Genomic DNA, 19,627 nt, shown 5'->3' on the forward strand with positions numbered 1-19,627 from the left:
ACACACACACAACCTACCCCAGTGTCCAAAATCATCCCTCCTACCATCTCAACACCTCTCCTCCGATCCCAACATCCTGTACCACCCACACACCCCTACCACACACTTGGCGTTTCACATCCTATCGCCTCTTTCTCTCTTCCCCCTTTTTTTCTCTCTTGCCCCCTCTATCTCGTTATCTCTCTCTCTGTCACACAGGTCTTATCTCCAACAACGCACACCACCTCACCACTTCACTCCACAATACCTGATTCCACAATTCCCATTTCATGGTCAAAGTCCCACCATTCTTCATTTCATCTCTCCACCCAGCCTCAGAGTCCCAACTCCCATTGCCCCCTTCCATTCCTCACCCTACCACCCCCTAACCTTCCTTCACGATCTCACCATCCATAATAACCGCGCCCCACCCATTTTCGTTTCATTCGCATCCTTCTAATAGGTTATCCCACCACCCTCCTACCCACTGCCCATCTCCCACATTCCCCTCCCTCCATCCCCTCTATCTCCCATTAAAGCAGCCCAGTTTCTCACTGATCACTCCACCCTTCTCTCCATTGTGCCACCAAACACTCATCTCACATCTCCAACCACCTAATTTCTAGACATTCTCCTTTCCCTATTCAAGAATCCCCCCCTCCATCCACTGACCCACTGTCGACTATATTTTCCACCGCTTGCCTCCCCTTATCCGTGCGCTCTCCACCGTCTCCCATCCTTCCACCCTCCTTCCCCACTGGTCGCTGCCGAGAGCCTCCTTCTCCTGCAGGTTTAAGTTGCTGCAGGGCCCATAAAGGCCACATGCATGGCATTCCCTGGACAGCTGATCCTGCCGAGCTGAGTGGTATAAAGAGCCCTGGGGCTGCACTCACCGGAGCACAGAGAGCTCTGGCCTCACTGGGGCACTGGCTTCAAGCCATGGTTTAGCTCCAAGCTGTGCCCTTGGATTGTCACCAGCAGCGGACTCGAAGCCCGATGCCCTGGGTGAGAACACCAGCCTTCCTGCGGTCCCATGTACCTGTTACCCTTGAAGCCAGATGTTGGTGAGTGTCTAGTAATCTGCTGCCCTTCCACTCACCAGAGCCTTGAAAGGGGTGAGGCGTGGAGACCGGGCCAGCTGTACCCTTGGAGGTCAAGAAATGCCTACCCAGGTGCATGGACAAGGGAGAGGGTTGGACACAGAGACCCTATCAACCAATCAAGACAGCCATCATAGAGACATGCCCAGCAGTGTCCACAAAAATTAAACTGAAAGTTCTCAGGGCAGCTGTGCAAGTGGAAAGAAGGACCTGATTCAGCCTAGCAGCGGCCCCAGGACTGACGTCACCGGTCAAGCAATAGGTCCCCAAGTTAACAGCTGCACCGTCAACCAATCAGGCCAAGAGCTTATGGACAACCAAGGGTCCCCGCCACCAGGAAAGCCAATTCCGAGCTCAGTCACTGAACTGGTCATGGGCAGATGTGAGGAACATGCCTGCCAAAGTGATGGGGCGATAAGGGAACAGGAAGATGGAACCCGTCCTTCCAAAGATGACGTAGAAGAAGAGGCCGCCATGAGGAGGAAGATCCTTCTATCCAAGGTGAGGTCTGCGATGCGCCATTACCAAGAAACAAGGGATTGTACACTGCGGGGGCAGGGCTTGTATTTAAATTGCAACTCATGGGGTAGTCAGCCCACACCTCCACTGAGCGCTGTTTTGACTCCATCCTTTTCCTTGAGCACTTCCCTCACTCCACACCTCGCTTGATGCCCCAGTGACTTGTATTCCAGCTTTTAGTCCATCACCAAACCTCGCTATATGGCGTAACATCCAGAGTATGTCAGGACAGAATATACGTAGTTCATTTCTAATTAATGAGTTAAATGTGGGCAAGATGAGGAATGCTAATAGACAACCCATCTTTTGACTCCCTCTGCCCCAACTCTACATGCCTGTCAGTGCCACCCAGGGGTGGCTTAACAAGACGCAACGAGGTGTAATGTTTTCATTTCTACTCGTTTTTTTCCTCTTTCAATGCGTGCTGCATTCTACAGCAAGAACTAAACCCAACCCAACAAGCATGAGGTAATTGTTACGGGTGATCTTATGTTCTATGCTTGTCTACAAGGTCCATGGGACCACTAACAGGATTTGTCCACCCTGCCTCATGCCTGTGAACCATAGATTACACAACAATTCTCGAACAAAGAACACAATTATGGGGGAGATCTGCCTAGGTATGGTCTAGGTCAGGGAACACCTGTGCAACAATTTGCACCCCAGAGACACTTTGTAGAGATGCACAAAGGTATTGGGGAACACCGTCAAATAATGAAAATCTGAATTAAGCCTCTAAAGTCTTGCACGTCTTTAATTTCTGTGGAAACAGCGGTGCTTGTAGCAGCTTGAGGCCGACCCAGTGACATGTTGGCACAATAAACATTTTATGAGCCAATGTGAGTAATCTGTTGTCTTTTGACTCCCTGCTTTCACCATGGAGATGTCTATGGGATTCATAAGCTTAATACATAGATATCGGTGCCAGGCTTGCAAGCCATGGCTCTGCTCCCACACACATTACTCCTCTGGCTCCATCCCAGGCGTTTTTGAATCATGATTTTAGAGGAATCTATGCCCCTAGGTACTGCATGAAAACAAACAGTAGTAGCAAAAACGGTACCTGTCCAAAAATAGGAGAAATACATCACATATTAGTAAGCCAGGCCTGGGCTTCGAGAATACCCATAGAATACACGGCGTATGCCTCGGGACCTATGCCATCATACCATGAGTAGAGGGCACAGTTTTACCAGTGTCGGAGAACTTGAAAGGGGCACGGAAGATAGGTGAGGACCCTGGGCCGGTCATGGACAAGTAACACAGCCACTTTACTAGGTGGCAACTTTCCTGCACACTCTAGCCTCAGAGCATCATATTTAAAGGGTGCCCCCCAGGGCCGGACTGTCCATAGCGGGCACCGGGCGTTAACCCGGTAGGCCGCTAGGTTGGGGGCTGGTTACGGCCCCTGGGTGGCCATTTTTGTTACCGGGGGTCGGCAATATCGGTCCCCTGTAACAAAATCGTCCAAAACCGGCCCTCACAACCTGCTTAGCTGCACTCCCCCTCACCCCAGGGGGGAGGTCAGCTGAGGAGTTTGCCAGGGCCGGTTTCTGTTCCCAGTCCGGTCTGGTGCCCCCCCTCCCAGAAGGGGCCAAGGCTGGCTTTAGCACTGGTGGCGCCCAGGACGACTGTTTGTTGGCACCTCCCAATGACCTCCTTTTCCATGAATTCTCTCACTACCACCCTTTAACAGTGCCCCTCAAGCCCCATAACCCCTCTCTCTCACATGCTTTTCTTTTGTTTTATAGCGCTACTCCTACCACTATAGGGTGACAGAGCACTTTACATCACACACAAGTGACACGGAGACAATGAATCACATGTATGTAAATCAGTGTATAGGAAATGTTGCATAAGAAAGAGGACACCAACGCATAGGAGTCAGATGTCGTCCATACTGGTAGGCAATATAGTTTAAGAGGTCATGACCTGGAGAAGCACAAACTCAGGCTTATTTATGAGCCCCTTGGGCCATCAGTGCATCACGGGTGACGCATTGACGGCGCAACCTGCTGCGTGAAATGTACAAGCACAAGTAAAGCCACCCTTGCGTGGCTTTTCGTGTGCTCGTAAATATCGCCCCATTTCACGCAACACGTTGCGTGTTTGGGGCGTGACATGGGTGTTCCCACACAACACCACTGTCCACTGGTGCATTTCCAGTTTTACGAGAAATCGTAAACCTGGAAATGCATCATGATGATATGTCACCCCCAGGGGTGGCTTAACAAGATGCAACGAGGTGTAATGTTTTCATTTCTACTTGTTTTTTCCTCTTTCAATGCGTGCTGCATTCTACAGCAAGAACTGGAAGAGGAAATCACCTCAAGTGATTGTTTTTGTGCAGGGGGACCCCTGTCTGCACAAAAACAAATTACGACGCAGGCATCCTTGCACCATGGTGCAAGGGTGCCTGCATACATATGTTGCCCCGCAGTGGAATGACCTTTGCAAACCTGGACTGCTCACCTTTCTACTGCTATATTGAGATATTTCAGAGTTCAAATGGTACTAATGTAATGCAACTAAGGCCAAGAAACTTGCCAAGTTTAAAAATGATTAACCAATGAAGTAGCAAAATGCGGCGCGCTATGCAGCAACATTTGTTTTTCTTGTCTCATAATTTACTCAATCCTGCCGCATAATTTGGCCCTCTCTTGTCGCGTAATGTCAGTGGCCCTGCCTATAGCATACATGCCAACAGACCTGATTCAAGCGGGAGACTACCGATTTTAAAGCCAAACCCGGCTTTAGTTTATCTATCTCCCCACCTAAAATTGCCTCTGACTCAATGGGAAAAAACACATTCCCCCGATTTCTTTTTCGAAATCTCCCATTTTCCTGTTGTAAAATGAGTGCATGTATGGCAATAGGCCCCTTGTAAATATTTGGTAAGCGCATCAATGTTCTTTTGCAACCCGAGGTGAGGTCTACAAATGAGTGTACAGCTGAATAAAATAATGGGATTTTGCAATAGCCGGAGCAAATTCATGCAGTCTCAGATTCGTGAGGGAACAGTGCCACCCTGTGGAAGTCTTGCATTGTTTTTCGAGTATTGAAAAACACAACAATTAGATTAGTAATATCAATGGCAGTGTAAACCAAGTTTGACAATCGTGTTTTCAATTTTCTTGCTCCTTGCGTGGTGTTACAGTTTTGTGGATTTCTGCGTTGTTGGTGGAGTAGTGTGTGCTGTATGCAGTTCATGTTTTCTTTCTATATACAATTTTTATGACTGTCCCTGCATCAGTCCTTTACCGCTACATTAATACGCGGCCTGTTGCGAGATCAGGGAATAAATAGCCAGTAATGTTGTTGTGGGGAAACTGGAGAGGGAGAGCATATGTGGTAATTTGATGCCACCCATTTGTGCTCCCTAATGACCACAGACTGAGTTGATGTCATTCGTGTTTTTCCTTGTCCTTTTGTGAAGGTCTTGGGCCCAATCACCAGGAGTGCTGCCTACTGCCTGCAATGTCTCAAGGTCACACCATGCAACAACACTGTAATGTCAGCGCACAAACGTTTAGGGCGTCTGTATTTGTAGGGCTATTAATAGTGCCACATGCCAGAGGGACTGAACAATGCAGTAGTAGCGGATGCTACCTGACCCAGGGAGTTGGCGGGGCGGGTCGGGGACAGTGACTGGATAAAAAGGTTAAAAAAAACACTTACCTGTGACAGCCGGCTGGAAGTCGCCTCTCCTCCGTTCAATTCTTCCTGTATTCCGGCCCCATAGCAGGAAGCTGCAGGTCTGAGCGCCATGGTTCGACACTCAGCCAGGGAATGGGGGCCTGGGAATGTTCTCCATGTAGGCTGAAATGCAGCCTGCATGGAGAACATGTGAAGTGCGCATTAATGTTTGGCTGGCGTGAGAGGAAAAAACACTCCTTCCCTGCTCCTCTGTCATGGGAGTAGCCCTGCCTGCCCGCAAAGCTGAAGCAGGAGGAAACATAAAATGATAATAACGTGAGTTATTATCATTTTATGTTTCTTTACTTCACTGCTGAGAAGCAGTGGGGCGACGCGTCTCCGCCTTAACGGAGGAGCCGCCACTGAATGTAGATTAATCTGATCTTTGTACAGTGACGTTTATAACTAATGCTTAGTGAAGTCCAAATGACGGGGACTTGTTTTGTCCACTTTGGAGACAATTAAAGAAAGTCACAGTCCTCACCTGCCAACTTTAAAATGACTTTTACTGTGTAAGGAGGGAGTGGGGACTAGGGCCGAACTGGGAACTCAAAGCAGCCCTGGTAATTTAGTTGGACCACCCCAGGGGGAGGGAGGGGACGCAAGTGTGAAGCACTGTTGCTTTTGTTACTGGTGGCCGATATTGCTGCACCGCTGCAAAACCGGCCCCCAGTAACAAAACCGGCCCCCATTGCTGCAAAACCAGCTCTCTCCCTTCCGGCCTCCCGGGGAAATGCCGGATTCCAGGTATGCAAAAACAAGAAATGCAAAAACAAGGGCCAAGACTGATTTGCATAGGGCCATGTCTGAACTGGGGTGGTGTGGTGAGCAAAATAACGATGGATAAAACCCAGATCTGTGACTGGGGTGAATGTTTTGCCAGTGTGTAACATTCCGTCCATTAATTGTTGTTTTTGGATTCCAGGTATGGCCAGTCCAGTCTTGGTGGGGACTTAGGGGCATGGTTTAGTATGTGGAGGAGCATCGGGCCCTTCCATACCGGCCAACAATGGACAGGGGTCAAGTGTAGAGTCTTGCTGGACTCGTTCCATTGTTTTGCCAAGTACTGTGTGACCTGCCACTCCTTGAGGGCTGGTCTTTAACCCACACCCCACACCCATCCAACACAGGCGTTACGAGTGACTTGGGCCTGATGATAAAAGGGTCTGGATGCACGAGCCCGGGGCAAGTTGTATGTACCATATTCCAGTGTCTGTGTCAGCCTTTACCGGCATGAGGGCCTAGGACCCAACACGCTGCACCAAGGAGACAGGGGGTGCAAAAAGCTGCATGGTCCAAGAAGACACCCCAACCTAAAATAAAAAAAAGACTGAGGTTTGTAAAGCTTGCAGACATCTTGGGAGGTTGCAAAAACCTTGTTGGACATTGCTGAGCGAAGCCTTCATAAAGGAAGCTGGAAACCTGTACTCTGCAAGGGGTTTCAAATCACTTTATTCACTCCATATGATATCTGCTCTTCCCCAGGAGACTGTGAAGTGAGTTGATATCGTGTGACACAAAGTGGCGCCATGTCAGGTGGTTGGTCTTCCATTCTAAGTTTGAAAACTGAGCCCCATGACGTCACAGGTTGGTCCTGCCAGCATGTGAACACATTGAACTTCCTTCGAAGCCACTTACACATAAGAGTTGTAGGCCATGCATAGAGAGCTGCAGGGCCTCTTAGATCTTACTTAGAGAGAAGATTTAAAAAAAGATGGGCAAGTTCAATATATTCTTGAAAATAGTTCTGGGTGGAAAAGCATGGGCAATACCCAGGGTTCTATTTGGAAGACCCGCATCAATGGAACCATGGAGTAGCACACCCTCCACTTTCAAACTGTGTCAACAAATTAGAGAGCTGGCGAAGCAAGCAAATCCAGCGGTGTTCAGAAGATAGGTCCACCTTAGGAAATTCTGAAATTTCCTTTCTTCTCTCCATCTTTCTTAAAGCCTTTTTTCTTCTTGCTTTCCTTCCTTCTTTCCATCCTTTATGTATTTCGTTCATCCACTCATCCTTCTTTTTGTCTTTAACATCCTTCCCTCTGTCCATCTTTTTTTAGCCATCCTTCCTCCTCTATATCCCTGTTTGTCTTTTTCCTTCATTCCTTTTTCATCCCTCGCCAAGCGTTCCTTCTTGTTATCCATCCTTCTCTCCACCCATCATTTGCACCTTCCTTATTTCCTTCCGTCCAACACCCTATCTTTTCGCTCTGTCCATTCATCCTTCTCTTGTTCATTACCCTTTCCAGCCATCCTTAATTCACTATTCTCTCCATCCATCCCTTTATCTTCCTGTCCATCCATCCATCTCTCCACCCATCCTCTTTACATCCATCCTCCTCTCCAGATATCTCTGTATTCATCTTTGCTCCACACTTCTCTCCATCTATCTTTATCTTTAAACCTACCTCCCTCCCTCCCTCCCTCCCTCCCTTCCTACCTTCCAATGCAAGAGGCCATATTTATGAGTTTCTTGGAGACTAAGGTCTCCGATCAAAGTCAAAGATGTCATATATAACAACCTAAATTGAGGGAGAGGTGTGGTGCAGCGGCCGGAGCAGCTGACTCCGGAGCACGGGGCTCGTGGTTCGATCACCGGTGGCAGCTCAGCTCAGCATCATGTGACTCTATGCAATAGCTCACTTAATCTACACCACGGCCCCCAGTGCCTGGATACTCTTAGGAATTACCACATGATTGTACCCCGCACTCTAAGTGTTTAAATATCAAAATGTATGACCTTGATAAGTTAGTATCGTGAAAACAAGAATTCAGTATATAACAGGCAACCAACAGCGATGTGTTCATACAATAAAACTTCTTCCATTTCATTTGTACAGGTGTTTTTGAAAACTAATTACATAACAGTTTCTGTCAGGACAGTAAGTACCCCTATTTTGAAACAGGTACAGATTGGAAGACATTAACAAAAATCGTGACACAAAACAGTCCTTATCATCATGCACAAGAACAGCCGACACGTGTTTCGTCACATCCAGTGACTTTCTCTAGGCTCTCAAAAATAAATTTGATAGTCGCGTTTAATGATCGACCATATTCCATCAGAGACTGTACAGGACGCGGTTAATAGCATCGGAATCCAATAGTGTTCTAAAAATTCAGATTTTGCCCATAAGATTTACGCTTGTTGAGCAAGGAGAATCCAAATAGTACAAATTAAATGGAAGATATTATGATATTTAAACGCTTAGAGTGCCGGGGTATAATCATGTTGTAACTTATCTCACAGGTACTTTTGTTGGTCCCTGTGTTTGATGTGCCCCAAGGTAGTAGGGTACACTTTTAACCTTAGCGGCACCATTAGAATCTTCCTGCTGCTAGATACATTTGGAGAGTTTTTTATACACATGGTTGCCCAGTTTATATGTGTATTCTTTGAGGTGTGACCCCTATAAACACCAGTACCGTTTCTTGAATTATACTGTTAGGGGTGATGAGATGCGCCTTACAAATCTGGAATTAATTAATTACAAATGTTTCATGTTACACAGAACTACCCAGTGACACCCGCCTTGTCTCAGGCGGCTAAAGTGGAGGATTGATTACTTCCCCGTAACACACCACCCTCCTCCAGCATTCTATCTTCGTAATGTTCCCAGCTGACACCTACCCATCCAAGTGATACTTGACTACCCGTGTTCCCTGGGCAAACCACAACCTGCAATGGTGGCCAGAACTATCAGGTCATAAGTCGATGGGTTTACGGAGTCCCACTACTATTTTGTAGAGTTACAAATAGAGCATTTTTTTCGGTCCTAAGGCAGCTGCTGGTACCTCTGCCACTTTATTGCAGCAGCCACAGTGTGAGGCATCATAAATAGAGGAAGAGGAGGGAAAGGGAGGAAGGAGTGATATCAGACAGAGAAGAGATAGAGAACCATAATAATAATAATAATCCACATTTGTAAAGCGCGAACAATCACCCGTAAGGGTCTCCAGGCGCTAGGGGCCGTCAGGTAGATTAAGCACGCTATTGCCCAGAGTAACATGGTGCTGGGCTAATCTGCCGCCAGCGATTGAACCGCGATACCCAGATTCCAGCATCAGTCACCCTCGCTGCGGTGCCACAGAAGACAGAATACGGATAGATGGAAAGAGGGTGAGTCGGGAAGGAATGATGGGGCTGGTTTTAACACTGTTGCCAGAGCTGCTTTTGGGTCCTAGTACAGCCCTGGTCTGAGAGGAAAGCAAAGCATGGAACTAGTTTTCCACACAGCAGGCCTCTGGGACTATGGCCCTGCCACCAGGGCTTTAAGTGGGCCCGGTCCTGCCAGTGCTAACACCGGCAGTTCTAAAAAGCAGGTGCTGAGGCGGGTGAGTGGAGAGGTGTGGTGCAGTGGCCAGGGCAGATGACTTTGGAGCACCGGGTTCATGGTTCGATCCCGGCTCCGGCGGAAGCTCAGCTGAGCACCTTGTGACTCTGGCCAATAGCTCACTTAATTTCCACAACGGCCCCCAGCACCTTGAGACCAATAAGGGTGAGTAGTTCGTGCTTTACAAATACGGATGTCATTTTTTTTTTTACGGGTCTCTGTCAGGCTCTCCATCTTTGCCCTCACCATCAGGATGAAAAATAAATCTTAACTCTGCAGCAGTACCACTGCTTAAAGCCTTTGATTTAACTTCAAGGAGATTCGGTATATTACATTCACAGTCTCATCATTTTAGACCAGAGACATTTTCGATATCACATACAATGAAGCCATAGTTGTTGCTAATTTATCTTATGTAACTAACAACCATTGACAAAGCCAATAGTCCTGGCTTGTTGTAGGTGTAATGTTACTTGTTGTGTCATATATCTGGATGCAATGACAGAAGCAGCAAAATACCAGTCGGGCAGCACACTATGCTAAGCACAGATTTTTAGCTTATGTGTTTTCAAGCCACGCCCATAATTACATCGACCACACCCATTTGAGAGACCCCCCCAGTCTTTTCATCCCGCTTAAAGCTCTGCTGCCAACCCCAGACTGGGTAGCAGCAAGCAGAAACAATCTCAGTATGAGAGCGCCAGTGAGAGTGGCGGGGCTCACCCTTGGGGTACCCCTTGTGGACATGATGAGTACCTCGTCTGATACTGAACAAGGGACGGAGCGGTAGAGAATGTACTAGAACCCAGACCCAGTAAGACTTATGTAGTAAGTGAGAAATTTTTCTTGTTCCAGTTGCCTGCTAGGTTTCTTATTCATTTGGAAATTAAATACACTGAAGAGCATAAGTAAATGGATCATAAAAGGTTTTTCAATGAAATAATTCCTTAGCATTTAACTAATGGCTTTTTAAAATAGCTCATAAGGATGGGGTGCATCTTGGCCCGTTAACATTATGCACACCTGTGAAACCCTGAAGAAGGTCTAGAAGATCAGGCTGAAACATGCTTTTCGGTAGGGTTCCTTCAGAGCAACAGGGACCAACTGTTCTTTTTATATAACTATATATAGTTAAAGAATGACAAAATACTTAATAAAATGAACAGTTATGAGAGTATGAAATGGCGATGCAGTTCTCTGTGTGTAAAGGTTTGTTTCACAGCCACATCAAAATAATGAACTCTTTCCTGAGTTTTTTCTCCTGATTTCTGTGTAGGGATTGAGTGGGCAACAAACTGCAAGTCACCACTGTACGGCTACCAGTCCAGGTGGGCAGGCACTGAGTGGGATCCTGTGTCACTGCTCACTGTCTTGCGCACAACTATTGGCACAAGCATCATACTTTCCAGCCGGCAATTCACATGATAGATAAGTGTGTAGGTAGACACAGGTGGAGTTAGGTCAGACTGACTTCACACCCAGCCGCGGCCTGTGAAGGTAAAAGCAGTGGGGCCGTGTTGGGGGGGATTCGACAGACGACTATGAGGGAAAACTAAATAAATAATTTTTCCTCGTCATTGTCTGTCGAAATACCCCAACCCCACCTCTCTTACCTGCATGAGCCGCGGCTGTTCACATGTCTTTGCACATTTTTGTTGTTGCTTCACAACTGAATATGCTATTGCCGCAAACGAGGTATACAGGACTTTTGAGAAACTATCGTCATACAGGGAGGTGGTACCCAAGCCTGTCGTGAAGGAGATTCAGGTGGTGGTAGTGGCGGTGGGTTCGCGTAAGGCTCACCTTGAAGGTTCCTGGACCCTGCTGACCAGAGTGAAGGGAACCGAGAATGTTCACATAATTTTTTTACTTAAACGTTGCACACTGGAGTAGCATGTGCGCTCGTTCCTGTACTGGTCTTTGACAAATACATATGCCTTTTGCAAAGGTGGGGGTAGTTATCACATATATATCAAAGCTAGGGTTCTCATTGAAACCCTAGTAATATCATTTTGATCATGTTTCTCCTGTGCTTCCCATCTACACTGACTCCCTGTGGCAAGGTAGATCCACTTTGAGGTAGGCCTGGGCGGAATTTGTATTACGCCGGAATACTCAGAGTAATTTAGGTAATTCCACATGAGTCTTTAAGCACAGGATTAGCTTGTGCCATCCATACTGAGCTGAAAAAGAAAATGAGAAAAGCTGTTTACCCATCTAACAGCCACATGCATCAAAAGAAGGAATTGCGATTCCTAAATAGCGAATTTTAAGGAATCACTATTTAGGAATCGCAAAAGCCTATGCATGTAGGAATCGCTATAAAAATAGCAATTCCTACACATTCCTTAATTGCTACTCGCAAATTGCGAGTCGCAATTAAGGAATGCTGTCCCATTCATTCCTAGGGGCCTCCAGGCCCATAGGAATGAATTGGAGATTGCATGAGCAATTTGCGAGTACCAGTAGGTACTCGCAAATTGCTCATGCAATTTCAAGGGTACAAGGGTGTCAAAATGACACCCTGTTGCACCCCTGAAATTGATCTGTGCACATATGTTGCACACACACATGCCCTAAGGGCATGTGCGTGCGCAACATGAAACTTTGAAAAATGCACAAAAGTGCATTTTTCAAAGTTTTTGCAAATTACCATGAAGTTCAACTTCATGGTAATGTGCTACTCCTATTAGCGAAATCGATAATTTTTTTACTTTGATGCATTGCATTTAAGGAATCACAATTTGGGATTCCTTAAATGCAATCGCAATTTAAGGAATCTCAATTTAGAGATTCCTTAAATTGTGATTTTTGCATTTGGGATGATGCATCCCAAATGCAAAAATACCGGTCGCAAGGGGGCAGATTCTGAGAATCTGCTCGTTTGTGACCGGTTTTTAGCTTGATGCATGTGGCTGTAAGCACTATAGGGTATTGTGTTGCGCCGGGTGCTCCCTTGTGTATGGACTAAGCTGTAGCTTTTTGAAGAGCTCATATCAAGAGCAAAACATGTGTGAGGGTTGCTTTTATTCATTCCAGGTTGGCTTGAATTGTATTATATCAACCCAAAGCTGTAATACTGTGCCAGGAGTGGTAAAAGGCTTTAGTCATTTTCAGCTGAGCATGGTTGGCACTAGCTAATCCTATGCTTAAAGACTTTGCTATAAAATGACAAGGGATTTTATCACATTCTAGCTTGGTGTGGATGGCCCTGCTCTAATGGTATGCCTAAACACTTTTCTAGAAATACAGACATTTGAGGTAAGCAGTTTCAGAGGTTTGCTGGTGTTCTATATAGGTGCTGCTCTCCACCTAAACTTAGGAATTACCCAGAGTTCCTTGCTTCCTTATTTGCATAAATTATTCAGCACTCTAAGCCTGAAAAACGATATAGATATGTGTGTGTGTATATATATATACATATGTATATGTATATATATATATATATATATATATATATACTCAATCAAGATAATATCCTTATATATATAGAAGTGATATATGTATATATATATATCGCACACATATATAAATGCACACACACATTATCACTTTTGATCATCATCTCCTGTGTGATTTATGTAATGTTTCAGAGAACTGTGATGTAGGGCCAGATGTATCAAAAGAGCATTTTTCGATTGTCAAATAGCGATTTTTACGTAATCGCTATTTGGGAAAATGCGATGTGTGTAGGAATCACGAAATATTTTGCGATTCCTTAATATTACCTAATAGCGACTCAGTAAATAGCGAATCGCTATTAGGTAATATGACACTATTCGTTTCTATGGGCAAAAGGCCCATAGGTGCCAATGGTTTTGCATTCGCTAATTTGCGATTACCTAATTGGTAACCGCAAATTAGCGAATGCAAAGCCAAGGGTGCCTGGGGGCTTAAGGCCTAGCAGGATGGAATGTATTTGAAAAGCGGGAAATACGATAATTTGATAATTTTTTTTTTTTTTTTTTTTTTTTTTTTCATAAACCTTTATTTGAGTATGCAAGAAAATACAAGGATGGGCCTACAACCACACGGGCCAGCCGCTAAAGAGGAGAAAATACACAATATACACTTCCGTAGCGGTAACGATCAATCGTCAATGCAATACTCCATATAATATACAGAACAAAAACAGATTTTGTTTTATAAAAAAGAACAGACACACAAAAAAGGCGAAAGTGTATTACTGAAGGTCAGCCCAAAGGACGGGAGGGGACAGCAACAAAAATGGAATCAAAGCTATAAGCTCCAAAGAGCCCGGATGGGGGGGGGGGACGGGGCACGAAGGAGAAAAAGAAGGGGGGGGGGGGAGCCGGAAAACCAGCACAACCCCTATATGCAAGGTTCCAAGAACGCTCGCCTAAGGAGACCGGGAAAGCTCAATGTCATCCACAAGGGGAGGAGTACAGATGGCACCACGATATTCATTCCATTGACCCCACACCCTAGTCCATGCCCTGGGTCTGCCCCTAGCCACGTAGACAGTCCTCTCACGGAACATAGACCAATCCATGTTGTCTTCCCCTTTCGATAGTTCAGGGGGCTTGGAGGCCCCCCAAAGTTGAGCAATATCTCGCTTCGCAACCATATAACCCAGGGTGGCCCACCTAGTCTGGGCCACCGAGCAGTCAGTGGGCTCCCAAACATTCAAAAGACAACGACGAGGTTCTGGACACAAGGACACCCCTGTCACCACAGCCATAACCTCAAGCACAGCCGTCCAGTAAGCAACCACCATCGGGCATTCCCAAAGAATATGTAGGAAAGTCGCACTCAAACCACATCCACGCTTACACAACCCATCGGAAGAAAAACCCATCACAAGCAAACGAGGTCCCGTAACATACACCCGATGAAGGATCTTCAATTGGACCAAACGGAGACGAGCCGGGATAGCCACCTCTTTAGGAGAAGAGAGGGCCGACTGCCAATCCTCGTCATCAAGCTCCAAACCATCACGAACCCACGCCTCCCGAAGTCGGACCAACAGATCAGTCCGATTATTAATCAGTTTCTTATAAATCAGGGAGATAGTGCTGTCAGGAAGATGTCCGTCAAGGACACGGTCTTCAAGGGGGGAAGAATCAGGCGGAATCTCACCAGGAGCAAATACAGCGGTCAAGGCGTGCCTAAGCTGTAGGTAGCGAAAGAATTCCCGACCACTCAAGCCATATTCAGCCTGGAGGGCCTGAAATGTTCGCACAGAGCCCTTGGAATACACATCTCCCACTTTAGAAATTCCAATCATGTCCCAGCGATCGAAACCCTTGGTAGACCAAAGACCGCCCAGACGTTCGGAAGCATAAAGCGGCGTGGCTAACGTCAAGCGATCCTCCCAGCCCAGGCTCCGAGTCGCGGCCCGCCACACCGCCAAAGCAATCGACGTAGGACCCACAAGATGGCGCCCAGCAGGGCGAGAGTAAAGCACTCTGTTAAAGTCACCTCCCGGAAGCTGAAGTCTATCCATCTCAAACGCCGGATTACTACCCGGCGAGAACATGATGTGGTTGATAGCGGACAAGTGTGAGGCCCAATAATACCTCTTAATATCGGGGAGTGCAATGCCACCGTCATACCAAGGAATGGAAAGCTTAGCAAGAGCAATACGCGGGCGTCCATCCCACACAAGTTGTCTCTGAAGGGTCTCAATCTCCCGAAAATAGGATTGAGGGACAGGATCATAATAATTCTGGAGAGCGTAAAGAAACCTCGGTAACGACATCATCTTAAACAGGGCAGCCCGACCAAGGGGAGACAAGGGAAGCCTGCGCCAACGAGCAACGTCCAAACGCAGTCGAAGCAACGGAGGAAGGAGATTACGATCAAAGCGAAGAGATGAGTCCAGAGTAACGAAAACTCCCAAGTATTTGAAACCATCCCGGGCCACCTGAAGAGGGAGCCTGCTCGGTAATGGAGGCAAGACACCAGACAAAACATACACACAGGACTTGGTCCAATTGATTACGAGGCCCGAGTTAGCACCAAAGGACACAAGAACGTCAAATAAAACAGATAAAGACTTACGAGGGGAGGTAAGATACAAGAGGATATCGTCCGCATAGAGCGAGACTCGGTCTTCGAAGTCCGGGGCCCAACGGATCCCTTTAAGGGACGGTTCCCAGCGGAGCCAGGCCGCCAACGGCTCAAGGGCGAGCGCAAACAGTAGCGGGGACAAGGGGCAACCCTGGCGGGTGCCCCTGCCCAGGGGGAAGGGAGCAGACACCCTACCATTCACAACAACCTGCGCCAAAGGTTCCGCATACAATAACTTAATCCAGCTAATAAACTCGCACCCGAAACCAAATTTCTCAAGAGTCGCCCATAAATAAGGCCACTCCACAGTATCAAAGGCCATGGAGGCATCCAAGGACGCCAAAATGGCCGGTTCAGTCAGTAGCCCCGCCCTCGCTATCACGCCGTGAAGACGACGTAGATTCAAAGCAGTGTTGCGATGCGGGATAAAACCAGATTGATCCGGATGAACTAAGTCCCCAAGAACCGACAGGAGTCGGGTCGCCAAGAGTTTCGCCAGAACCTTGGGTTCAACATTTAACAGGGAGATGGGTCTATATGAGGAACAAAGGTCGCGAGGTTTACCGTCTTTAGGGATGACGACTATCGTCGCCAAACGCTGATCATAGGGAAGGAGGTTACGCTCACGTGATTCCAAAAACATATCGCGGAGATATGGCGCCATTTTATCGGGTCGCAACTTGTACAACTCAATAGGCAAACCATTTGGACCCAACGCCTTGCCCGAACGGAGCGAACGAATGGCAGTAGCTATTTCATCAACCGTAAAGGGGGAGTCCAAAGCGATACGGTCCAAATCAGAGACACAGGGCAATGCAATATCACGCAAAAGGAGGCGAGAGTCAGCCACATCCCTCACAGACACAGGAGCATACACAACACGGAAATGTTCCGCAAAACGATCTACAATGGCGATCGGATCAATCACATTCTCACCACTCGCAGACTGAATCACAGGCACCACACGATTAGCTCTTTCTTTCTTGTCCAACCACGCCAGGAGTTTACCCGCCTTATCACCAACATCATACAATCTGCCTTGTTGCTCACGAAACATCACTTTTGCAGCGTCAGTAACTAGGGATTTATATGCAAACTGTTTTAGACCCAGGGCATGAAGTTTCTCAGGCGTGACACCAGATCCCAACTCGTCCTCCAAGGCAGAAATTTCCCCCTCGAGGTCCACTACCTCCCTCTTCCCGGCTTTCTTAGCTTCAACAATCAAAGAAAGGGCCTGTCCACGAATCACAGTTTTGAAGGCTTCCCACAGGGACACCGCCGAAGGGACCGACCCCTCGTTTTCCAGGAAATAAGCATCTATGGACTTGAGCAAGAGGGCACGAGTCTCAGGGGAGGAGAGATACCATGGGTTAATGGGAGCCACTCGGCCCACCGCCTCTATCCCAACCTCAAAACGAAGCCAGAGCGGCGAGTGGTCAGAGATGCCCCTTGGCAAATGTATAATCTCACGGACCGCCGACGACTGGGCAGCGGGCATCAGGAAATAATCTAGCCGAGATAGGCTACCATGGGCACCAGAGTGAAAAGTGTATTGAAGCTGAGTAGGATGTAACAATCGCCAGCAGTCCACAAGGCCAAAAGTATCCAAAAACCCACCCAACCAACGCTGGGCATGCGGGGTATCCCTGGGGGGATGGCGATCGTGAAGGCCAGAAAGCACTGAATTAAAGTCACCGGCAAGAAAGAGTACACTATCAGGAAGGTCCAACAAGACACGGCCTAAATCAGTGAAAGTAGCAGTTTGCAAGCCTGGGGGGACATAAACATTAAAGAGGGACAGGGTGCGGCCCTCATATCTACCCACCAGAACAATATATCTCCCACGATCATCCCGAATCACCTCATCTATCGCCAGAGGGAGGGAGTTACGAACAAGGATACCCACACCCCTGGATCCTGAAGTAAACCCCGAGTGTGCCACAAGGCTGTAGCCCCATCTATTCATTGCATTACATACATTCCCAATCAAATGGGTCTCTTGCAGGAAAACAATGTCCGGTGACAAACGTCTTCTATAGTTCAACACCACACTGCGCTTGATGCGATCTCCCAGGCCATTAACGTTCCAGGAAACAAATTTCAACCCCCTACCCCCCATCCCACCCACCCGAGCCAGGACCCCCCATCCAAGAGCTAGACATCAGAAACATCAGTAAAGACAGAAGCAATTCGCCTTGAAAACAACACACAAAAAAATAAGAACTTCCCATCCCCCCTCCCCCAAGCTGAAAGGAAACACCCCCCACCCTGCACCCCTGCAAAAAGCTAAAGAGCCACCCCAACCTGCAGTGTGCCTGTCGCCCCATAACCCCTAGTCTACACAAAGACCCCGGAGGAGGAAAGGTCTCCGTCCCACCCGCCCCCAGACTACAGTAAGAGCAAGAATCAACACACAAAAAATAAATAATCACATTGCAGAGGTACGCCGGCCACCACTCCTGGGAACGTATTCAAAACGAGACATCAGAGTCAAACAATCAGATCTCCACACCACCTTCGGCACCACCAGGGTGAGCGGCAGACTCAGTCTCAGGAGGACGGTCAGGCAAGGAGTCCAGCCAGTCATTAACAGCATCCGGTCTATCAAAGAACAGAGTACGCTCATTATACTCGACACGAAGTCTGGTGGGGAAAAGCATAGCATAGCGTAGACCCCGATCTCGAAGACGTTTCTTAGCACCACGAAACTCCATCCGTTGTCTTTGAACCTGTTGGGAGAAGTCCGGGTAGAAGTTCACTGTGGCATTCTCGAAGGCCACCGGGCCCTTCACCCGTGAGGCCTGCAGGATAGCGTCCCGATCCCTATAATGAAACAGTTTAGCCACAATAGGCCTTGGCGGAGCACCCGGCTTAACTTTGCCCCCCGGGACACGATGTGCGCGTTCAACCGTGAAAAATTTGGTAAGCCCGGAGGGGGCAAGATGGTTTAAAATCAGACCCTCAACCAGGAGATCAACAGAGTGGGGTTCAGGGTTTTCCGGTACACCAACCAGGCGAACATTGCAGCGACGTGCCCTGTTTTCAAAATCCTCCAGGCGTCGGGTCATGAAGTCGTTCACCCGACGAAGATTCCCAACCTCTGTCTGGAGCTCCGAGACGTCTTTCGTGAGGCTAGATGATTTAATATCCAATGACTGCACCCTCTCATTCGTCTTGCCGAGATCAGCACGAATCAGATTCACCTCAATGGCCACGGTGTCAAGTTTGTGGGCCAAGGCCTCGTACTGAAGGCCGGTGGATTCCCTCACTCCCGAGATGGCGCCCATGATATCCTGTAGGGAAGGCTCCGCCGACTCTTCCAAAATTCGTACAGACGCCGTACTGTGGCCAGGTAGGGCAGCTCCGGGGGACCCCTTAGATTGAGTATAACGGTCCATGACGTTCGTCTGAACCGGCGCTCCGCGCAGAGGTGTTTTCGTCTTGCGCGTTTCTCTGTCCCCTCTGCCCGCCATTTTGAAGATGCGTCACGGGACAAGCCACCAGGGTCGACGGGCCAAACACCCAAAACTCAGGATCAAAAGTACACCAAAAAGAAGGGCTCAACTCGGGAGGAGGCCACCAAACCAGCAAATAGACAAGAGGAAAGCCCCGTGTCCGAACTGTCTCCAAGTCTCAGCCAAGCGCGATACGCACACTCGTGGCACAGGTCGAGACAGAATCGAAACCGAAACTCAGGAAGGGGGTCTCACAAGGCCAGATCTCCTGCCGTTGTTGTTCAATTCCAGGACGGCCACAGATCTGCACCCCGTCCCGGGCGCACCTCAAGGGCGGAGCCCAAAAGTTCAGACCACCGTAGCTCAGGAGTACGAGATCCAAAGCAAATTCCGAAAAGTGCCAGGGTAATCAGCCAAACGTCCTCTACTTGAATTCTTACAAGAAATCAGGATCTAGTCAGGATAAATCGCCGGGAGCGGCGAGGGTCCGGAGAGCGCTGTGCTCAAGCGG

The 19,627-nt window shown here is 47.9% G+C and overlaps 1 protein-coding gene across 1 annotated transcript in view; it reads left to right on the plus strand.

Annotated features, from left to right (window-relative positions):
* The first annotated feature begins 1,012 nt into the window (after positions 1 to 1,012).
* Positions 1,013 to 19,627, plus strand: part of LOC144768223 (actin-binding Rho-activating protein-like) — a 103,125-nt gene continuing 84,510 nt past the window's right edge. Inside the window, exon 1 of the mRNA XM_078651722.1 lies at positions 1,013 to 1,580. Coding sequence (XP_078507848.1) covers positions 1,389 to 1,580 — 192 coding nt within the window. The 5' untranslated portion in view covers positions 1,013 to 1,388. The remainder of the gene's footprint in view (positions 1,581 to 19,627) is intronic.

The sequence above is a fragment of the Lissotriton helveticus genome, chromosome 7, assembly GCF_964261635.1.
Source record: "Lissotriton helveticus chromosome 7, aLisHel1.1, whole genome shotgun sequence".
NCBI classification, from domain to species: Eukaryota; Metazoa; Chordata; class Amphibia; order Caudata; family Salamandridae; genus Lissotriton; species Lissotriton helveticus.